This window comes from Procambarus clarkii, chromosome 11 (genome assembly GCF_040958095.1).
Source record: "Procambarus clarkii isolate CNS0578487 chromosome 11, FALCON_Pclarkii_2.0, whole genome shotgun sequence".
In the NCBI taxonomy this organism is placed as follows: domain Eukaryota; kingdom Metazoa; phylum Arthropoda; class Malacostraca; order Decapoda; family Cambaridae; genus Procambarus; species Procambarus clarkii.
Genome location: NC_091160.1, coordinates 1,448,695 through 1,458,677, shown reverse-complemented (window position 1 = coordinate 1,458,677; position 9,983 = coordinate 1,448,695). Strand labels below are relative to the sequence as shown.

The 9,983-nt window shown below is 40.7% G+C and overlaps 1 protein-coding gene across 1 annotated transcript; it reads left to right on the top strand.

The window, feature by feature from the left end:
• Positions 1–8,212: 8,212 nt before the first annotated feature.
• Positions 8,213–9,674, top strand: LOC138363493 (uncharacterized). Its single transcript, XM_069322842.1, has 3 exons — positions 8,213–8,230; positions 9,002–9,080; positions 9,259–9,674. Exons 1-3 carry the CDS (start codon positions 8,213–8,215, stop codon positions 9,672–9,674), a joined length of 513 nt encoding a protein of 170 aa, XP_069178943.1.
• The last annotated feature ends 309 nt before the right edge of the window (positions 9,675–9,983 follow it).

Genomic DNA, 9,983 nt, shown 5'->3' with positions numbered 1-9,983 from the left:
CCCAACTACACCCCACACCCCACTACACCACATACCCCACACTCCACTACACCCCCACACCCAACTACACACCACAACACCCCACATCACACTACACCCTACACCTAACTATTGTTGGAAATTTCCAACACTAACAAACTACTATTGTTTTATAATACATCATCATTATATACTAACTACAGTAGTTATTAATTTCACTAACGGTAGTGTAAACATAAATTAAACCATTTCATCTGCGTATTAGTGCTGGAATTCTCATGAAATCGAGTAGCAAAATTGCGTCAGATAATGTCTAGATAGACACGTTTATTACCAATGTGTTACAGAATTGAATGTGGTTCTCTAAAATTATCAGTATTGTTGGGATCGAACTGTCGACAACCCAACACATTTAATTTAGGTTTATTCTGAGTGTTTATCTTATGTTTCGTTGTAATATAACGGTACATCAATTTGATCAGGTGTCACCCTCAGCCGGACCTATTGTCAGGTGCGACACACTTTGTGCTGAGGTCTGACAAAGGACAAGAAAATAAGTTTGTATAAAAACTTCATCATGGATATATTGAGATATATATCGATCCACATTATATACAATATATTACATATATATATATATATATATATATATATATATATATATATATATATATAAAGGCATTGTACATAAGTACAGTTATATCTATATATATATATAGAAAGAGACTGCGACCTTGAAATGGTCGTCTCTTGTCCGATTGTTCTTCCCACTTATAGATCATCTACTTTTCCGTAATTAGGACGACTATTCGGAAACTGTGTGTTACCTCAACGCCTCTAACTATCAATAACGGTGCCTTCCACGACCTCAGAGACGTTTACCATGCCGCTAGATCCTCACGTCCGTTTCCTTTGGTGAGGGTGGAGCATACTGGAACAGTTGGGTCAGTTGGTCAAACAACCAAAAGTGACGACAGCATGTTGACTGAATGGAGGGGAGTAGAGGTCTGTTTCTCCACATGCTCCGGCCAGCACTCGTTACCTCGCCCGGTGGTTCTGATTGGCTAACAGAAAGTCCCGCCACCGGACGAGCCATACCGTGCTGACCGTTAACGACCTCCACGGTCGTTAACCTCGTTCTCCCTGTAATAATGAACGTATTACTAATAAATAACTGCCTTTATGCGACGAAATAACACGATACGATAACCGATCCTACAACATAACTATCGGACTTCTCACCGTATGCCCATATACTAATTGAAACGGTGTCATGCCTAAAGACTCGACTACTGAATCCCTGATAGCAAACATTATTGGGGCGATGGCCTCGTCCCACTGTGCCCCTTGCTCAGCACAATAAATTCGCAAAAGGCTCTTCATAGTGCCATGCAAACATTCTATGGCCCCTTGAGATTGGGGATGATAAGGAGATGACCTAATCTGTTTCACATCCCAATCCTTCATTGTCTTACGGAACAGCTTTGATTGAAAAACACTGCCCAAATCCGACTGCAAAACCTTCGGCATTCCTACCCACGAAAAATATTGCTGTAACCTGTCAAGCAATATTCTGGAAGTTATCTTTCGCACGGGAAATGCCTCGGGAAAACGAGTCGCGGAGCACATGATGGTAAATAAGTATTCGTTCCCTTTTCTTGTTCTGGGTAGGGGACCTACGCAATCCACTATTATCATTTCAAAAGGTTCCCCAAACGCTGGAATTGGCTTTAGTTGGGCTCTAGGAAGCGCTGGAGCAGGTTTTCCCGCTCTCTGACAGGGTAAACAAGTTCTGCAATACCGTTTTACATCTGCAGCCATACCTGGCCAATAAAAATGATCTTGTATTTTCCTAAGTGTCTTATGAACACCGAGATGTCCCGCCATTTCTAATGCATGGGCAACTTCCAATACAGAGTTCCTATAACCTTTAGGTACAATCACTTGATCCTTTTCAACCCAGTCTTTGTCAGCTGGCGCGTGGTCTGATCGCCATTTTCGCATCAAAACCCCGTCGTCCAGGTAATAGTAAGTGGGTGACGTGATACAAGCATTTCCTCCCTTAGCTTCCTTTATATATTTCTCAAATTCTAATTTCCGGGCAGCTATAAAATCTGGTTTGCTTACCTTTATGTGGGATGGTAATTGTGGTCTTACTTCTACTCTCGCTGTACTTGGTGCTGCACGTTCCTCGAACAAGCCTTTTAGTCCAAAATCCACCTCTTCCTCCTCTGCAGAAGATACGTCCATCCTCTCTGGCACATCTCTTAGTCAAGCACTCTGCGCTCGGGTTACGACGCAGGCCGGATATACTTCTATTTGATCATCTTCCGAGGGATCATCCAGAATACTGGCGAGTGTTATGTTATTACACTTTTCATCTTCCAAATTGTTTTGATGTCCGTTTGGTATATCACTGCGCAGTACCTCTGGCAACACACTTGAACCGCACAAATCGTTGCCCAAGATGACGTGTACTCCAGGAATGGGTATGTCCGAGCACACTCCTAACATCACTTCATCTGTAAAGTAATCAGAGGTTAGCTTTCTGTACACACAGGTACATCCATCTCTGAATTTATACCCCGTACCTTAATTATTTGTCCGTTTATACAAGATCTGTACTCAGGAATCAAGCTTTTCAGTATTAGACTGATTCGCTCCTGTGTCACGTAATATTGTGACTTGTTGGTCAGGCTGACCCCCAATACTCACCATACCTTTGCTAATGAAAGGGTTATATCCTTTCGTAATGAACATCTTCTCCTGGGGCAATTCCTCCTTTAAACTTGTATAATTACTTCTGTATTTACTTACTGTGAGGGACACCACTCTCATGCCTTGCCTGCACTCTCTACTTAAGTGTCCAGGCGTGTTACATGTGTAGCATATTACCTGAGAAGAGAATCCTCGTTCTCTCGAACTACGTTGTCCATTATAATAGGATTCGCCACGTCTCCATTGTCCTGTACCTCGATTTCTAGACGTTGTACTTCCTCCCTGACCCGAGGGTGCGCTAGCCTGACCCTCGAATGCGACACCTCCTGACGGAGAAAATTCCACATACCCCTGACTTTGTCGGGCTATCGGCTTGCCATTATATCCACGACCATCTCTACTGTTCCACGTATACTGTCTTTTACTACCCTGCAACTTTGCGTGACCTTTTTCTTTATGTTCCTGGAGACTTCTGTAAGCTTCCGTAATTACATCTGCTTTGTCCGCTGCTTCTAAGAGTGTTTTTATTCCTGCTTCTTGAACCTTAAACTGGTGTCTGGAGTCACCATCTCCAAGAATTTTTCCATTAACATCAATTGTTTTAAGTCTTTAAAAGATTCTATCTTTTCGGAACCCATCCATCTTTGGAATATACGTTCCAAATCTCTGGCTGTTTCAGCATATGTGCTTCTCTGTGTCTTTACCATTTCTCTGAACCGCTTCCGGTAAGCTTCAGGTGTCAGTAGAAATGATCTTAATATGCTGTTTTTCACAGTCCAGTAATTTTTACAATCTTCAAGAGAGAGCTGGGTATAGGCCTCTCTCGCTGCCCCAGTCAATCTTATTTGCACCAATTGGGCCCAATCCTCCTCTGGCCACTGCTTTAGTGTGGCAACTTTTTCAAAATGCTCAAAAAAAAGACTCAGACTCTTCTGGACAAAATTGCGGAACCTCTTTTTCACGTGCCTTATGATCATATGCTGCAGGCATAGGTGTGCTCTCCGAGTGTACCTCTCGCCCTCGTCTCTGAGCAGCCACAAATTTATTTGCTTCGATTTCCATTTGCTTCGTTTTCTCCTTTTCTAATTCTGCACGCGTTTTTGCTCACTTTCAAGTCGCACTTTCTCGCTCTCAAGTCGCAATTTCTCTTGCTCCAATTTCAGCTTCTCTAACTGAAACTGTATCTCTTCCCTCTTAATTTGAGCTTCCAGTTTCAAACGTTCCAATTCATATTCTAAACTTCCACTCCTATGAGAAGTATTAGAAGATACTTCCTCATTATCTTGTTCCCCACTTTCCTTTGCACTCACATCTAATCCTACCGCTCCTACGTCTTCGCGTCGAGACCTTACTTTATTTCCAAGTTCTTGTCTCATATAGACCACTTTAGTCGACACCAATTCTATCTCATAGTGTTCAGCGATTTGCTTCAGCTGTTCTTTCGTACAGCTCTCCAAAATCAATGGGTTCTCTTTTGTTATAAATGCTTGGACACGATCCATGATGAAAACTTTACCTGGCTAGACACCTAGATGACTAGCAATGGGTGCTACAAGTGTACACAGTGTGTCTTGCTCAAAACACTCCCGGACAGGCCCCCATATGTGTTGGGATCGAACTGTCGACAACCCAACACATTTAATTTAAGTTTATTCTGAGTGTTTATCTTATGTTTCGTTGTAATATAACGGTACATCAATTTGATTAGGTGTCACCCTCAGCCGGACCTATTGTCAGGTGCGACACACTTTGTGCTGAGGTCTGACAAAGGACAAGAAAATAAGTTTGTATACAAACTTCATCATGGATATATTGAGATATATATCGATCCACATTATATACAATATATTACATGTATATATATTAAGGCATTGTACATAAGTACAGTTATATATATATATATATATATATATATATATATATATATATATATATATATATATATATATATATATATATATATATATATATATATATATATATATATATATAGAAAGAGACTGCGACCATGAAATGGTCGTCTCTTGTCCGATTGTTCTTCCCACTTATAGATCATCTACTTTTCCGTAATTAGGACCACTATTCGGAAACTGTGTGTTACCTCAACGCCTCTAACTATCAATAACGGTGCCTTCCACGACCTCAGAGACGTTTACCATGCCGCTAGATCCTCACGTCCGTTTCCTTTGGTGAGGGTGGAGCATACTGGAACAGTTGGGTCAGTTGGTCAAACATCCGAAAGTGACGACAGCATGTTGACTGAATGGAGGGGAGTAGAGGTCTGTTTCTCCACATGCTCCGGCCAGCACTCGTTACCTCGCCCGGTGGTACTGATTGGCTAACAGAAATTCCCGCCACCGGACGAGCCATACCGTGCTGACCGTTAACGACCTCCACGGTCGTTAACCTCGTTCTCCCTATAATAATGAACGTATTACTAATAAATAACTGCCGTTATGCGACGAAATAACACGATACGATATTTTGTAACACTATTCCGTGTAATAATTACCTACGGATAATATGACTCCCTATAATCTAAAACCGAGAGTTATTAACTGAAATTGTTATCAAGTAGCAGTTTTATCTGTTACATACGAATGCTATGGAGAATAAAAATCTTCTCCATTTCTCGTTTGACACCATTAAACGAGAATATGATAATATTTAAGTCCCTATAATTGCAACCCAGTTCTCATTAACGTATTACATCAATAATTACGCAGAAAAGAATTATTCGTGATTAATAATTTCTGTGGTGAATGCGAGACGGGTTGAGGGAAGGCGGAGACGCCATTGTACACGAGGCATCCCTGGCGTGAAGAGTGGTGAGACACGTGGTAGTGACTGGGGAGTTTTTATCGACAAGAATTACGTTGATACCCGTTTAATAGTCAACAATTACCTATTCACGTGTTCTATATTGCCCTGCCAGTTAATAACGCGTCAACAATTGAAGCCACGACCCATAATTACACGTACACAGCAGTGGACGCCTGGGACTGGCTGACGCGGTTTCGGCAGACCTTAGTATTTGATACGCTCATGTTAGGTATACCATTCTCGTTTGATTCATCATCCTAGATTGTATATTTGTGGGTAGTCTGTCGTTATACAGCATGGATACCTAATACACAACGTTCGTTGATTTTCCACATTTTCTCTGTTTTCATGAATATTTGAAATAATTCGTAGCCTAATCAAATGCTACTTAAATTTATCTGATTTCAGGGTGTATATGAGAAGTCGACAAGTTGTTTCTCTTCATTCGTGATATTCACCTCGGGTTCTTTCTTTATTGGTGTTACGGCCCTACTGGGGCGTAACCGGGTTCTTTTCTGGTGTTATTAGAATTTGGGAATCCGGCCCCAAGCTAGTAGAGGCTTTCAAGGGATGTGTTCCATAACGCAAGTTAAATTAAAGGGGGAGGGATACACATGCTCTGATTTATATATATTATTACACCACCACCATAAATAAATATATAAACAGTCACACAGGGGTTATAAACACTATAATGTACAGAATGGTCTTCCTCTGAAGACACAGGATGCTCTACGGTGCTCACGATGAGTAGCCCTGCTTTCCCTTCTTCAGCCCACGATGAATCCTCTTTTATTCTCTCGGCGAATCTACCCTGGCAACAGGCCAGCCAAATCATAGTCCCACTGGGTGCTCCGTCGTGGAGGCCTTCAACCACAATCCAGCCCGTAGCTGGCAGGTTCCGATCAGCTCCGCTGTGTAGGCCACTCCACGACCAATACTAGGGTTGCGAGCCCTAGGCAGGAGCCTCGTGTGATCCCGCTGATCACTCTCCTCTCTCAGCACCACAGTGGCTAGTCTCTTCCACCAGCTAGCCCCGGATAAGGCGATTCCTGATACTGCCACGTCACAGGCAGGCTAACACTCTCAATAGTGTCCGTCCGGGGGTGACTCACGGCTTCCTCAGAGCAAACTCGTGGAGAGACCTTGGCTGCCTTGGGTAGACTGATCCATCGTCCAATACAGCAGTCCCAGGTCGACTCTGTAATCAGACACGTCATTAGTACTAGGGACACTCTAGGGCACCTCACTTACAGGTTTAGACACAAACGTTCACCTATCCACTCCATAGATGGCGTTGCTGTCTAAGCGCCACCTCACCAGAGGTCAGCAGCGGCTATGTTACGAGCTGATTAAGACGGGAATCCAGCCCCTGTGGCCGGTATATCCCGTCCTCACTAGATGGCGTCGTCCATTTGGAGGGGGTTTCGGGAGCGGACTCACAGATGGCGTTGTCGTCACTGCTCCGTGCTACGACGCTGGACTCGGGTTCGTAACAATTGGGATCCTGTAACCACGAGGACGAATGATGAAATGGCGTTACAGAAATCGTCTTACAGATAAGACATTTATTTCGTACAAATTTATCTAAGATTATTACTGATTTCCATATAATTCATATAGGATCTTTACAGTGAATAAATTATTGCCAGAAATTATGATTTGGTGATTAATGTGTTTGCTCTTACTGTTGCTCAGTAATTCATAATCTTTAATATTCATAATTTGAGTTATCATATCTTTGAATCTATTGTAGTTTAGATTTACTATGTTACTAACTCAACAATGAACTAGTGACGAACCACACTGGTTCCTAGATATATATGAACTTCTAGAAATACCCCCCCCCCCAATGTTGATATTTGAGGCTTTGTCTTTAATTAATTAATAATACACTCTCTTTATTATTTTCAAGTGATTATTCATTTAATTAATATCCATTTACACTGGTTCTCTAGTGTCATTCTAATGATCACTCTTACTCGTTTTCCCTCTTTTCTCAAAAGTGGGTGGTCCTTCGATTTATTTAAATACAATAATCAAATTATTAAATATATGAGTCAAGCCCCAGAAATCCAACATTATGGTCCTTAACGAACCGGATACATATAAATTAACATTACTAATTAGTCATAACTAATCACAGTGTGAAGTAGTCTAGACTAACCACATTTTATTAATTGTGGCTACCGGCAGTGTACCACATAGGTTAGCCTAATTCACACCAATTTATTTGCTTCTTATACCTCATGTATAAAGTAGCACTAGTAGGACACAGTCAATTGCCTACAACACTCAGACTTATACCTCATACTGAGGTAAGAGTCTTCAGGTCACCAGGAGCAACAGCTCATAACTTCTATAATAATTCCACCTTAACACCTGCTTTAGAGTGGCCTCACCATCTAACTATTATTTATTTAGGTGGTAATGACATCCATCCTACTCGACACCCAGCTGAGGTAATTAATCACCTTAAAACAATAATTTCCTCATTTAAACTTGTTAGCAGTTCAGTAGTGTTCACATTGGTGGAACCTTGCCAACTGAGCAATAATAATCGTTGGGGAGTGAGTCCAGAATATTACCAAAGAGCTGCCAAATATAAACTTTAGGCTGAAGAAGAGAGTACGATTGGAATGCACATACATTCAATTTACAGCCAGACCATACAGGCAAAACCTGGCAAGAGATGGTGTACACCTGTCAGGTGAGTCTAGGTCACATGTAGTTGACAAATTGATCAACACAATCAACCACCATAAAAGGCTGTGGCTGGCAAGCCAAATTAATTGTACATAATTTTATTTTCACCTGTGTGTGCAAGTGCACATTTATATAAACTATAAAATGTAAAAAAAAAAAAACAGCACAACTATATATTCACATTATTGCACCACAAATTAATCTATGCCAACCTTTATTAGGTAGGAATTTGGGCTGTGATTGTGCTGAATTTGGCACAAATGCAGACTAAATAAATTCGTAGTTTCTTAGGTAGAAATTCTTACAACTAGTCTTGGACTAGTCAGTAGGGCATACATTATTCATTCTTGTGCTGACCCTATCAAGGTTGGGATCAAACTTTATAGTAACTCTGATTGGAGTATATTCATATTAATTATTTGTGTACTCATTATTTGTGTGTATGCGTTTTGAGTGCTGCTGAATGATCACCATTACATCTAATGGTGATAAAGATGAGCTAGCAGGAAGAAAGTTAATGGTGAAGTTCGAGCACTGCTCAAAATCCTTAGCTACTTATTGTTAGGTAGGTAAATTAACCTCTGAACGAGGTAGTATAGTCTATTCAAATACATTAGGCTATTATATTGATATTGAACTCCATTGAATGAGTCAATATCCCAGTTACATCAGTAACAACTATTTACTATCAGACCGGCCCTTACCCAGCAAGATGGAAACGGCTGACAAAATGAAAAGGACCCTTATCGGTCTGAAAGGTCATTTGACCTGACAGATTACCAAGTGTCGAAATCTGTCACAACAGTCACCTGTTGACTACCTTGAATTAGAAGATTTACTTCAAGTTGCTGAAGGCAAATTCGCGCATATTAAGCAACATATGAATCTGTATTTGACAGAACTTTACAAAACTTCAATAGGTGAAACTGAACTTGAGGATATTGTAAATGATTTAGCCCAGTATGAAGATGATGTACACAGGCTAAGCTTCAACCCTTTAAAAGCAAATTGCTAAAAACAAATTAACAACAGCCTCTACTGCACATCCATATCCTGATCTCAAATTACCTCAGATCAATATACCCACATTCTCTGGTAACGAGAATGAGAGTTGGGATGATTTCTGGAGTAAATTCGTGGATGCAGTAGACTCTAAAGCTAACATCCCTCAAACAACCAAGTTCACTTATTTACAAGGCTTGTTACGAAATGAAGCCTTGAAGGTAATCTCTAACATAACACTAACCAGTGATGGTTACACCCTAGCTGTTCAAGTGCTCAAGAACAACTACGATAACAAGAAAAGAACTATTACTATCTTAGTTCAAAAATTGCTGGATTTACCATCTGCTAATAATTCTACAGATTCTCTCCAAACTTTCAGACTAGAGTTAGTATCTTTACTCAAGGCCTTAAGCCTTAAAGTTCAAATTCAGACTACTGAATAGATGACAAAGGTAGTTGTAAGGCGCAAATTACCAAGAGAAACTTTAGATAAATTGTGTACTATGTACAATAAAACCTTTCTACCTTGAATGAAATTACAGAAGGTCTACATACCTTAGTCGAAAGACAAAGAGCCAACCAAGATGGGAAGAGTGTTTCAAACTTCTCTACTAACTCTCATCATAACCCACCTAACATTGACAACTCAGTCAAACCCAAATCGACTTTGAATAAGTCCAATAAATTCAAACCTAAGACTAATCCATCCACTGGAAAAAGGAGTGGTAGTGTAGGTATTTATTCTGTATCTC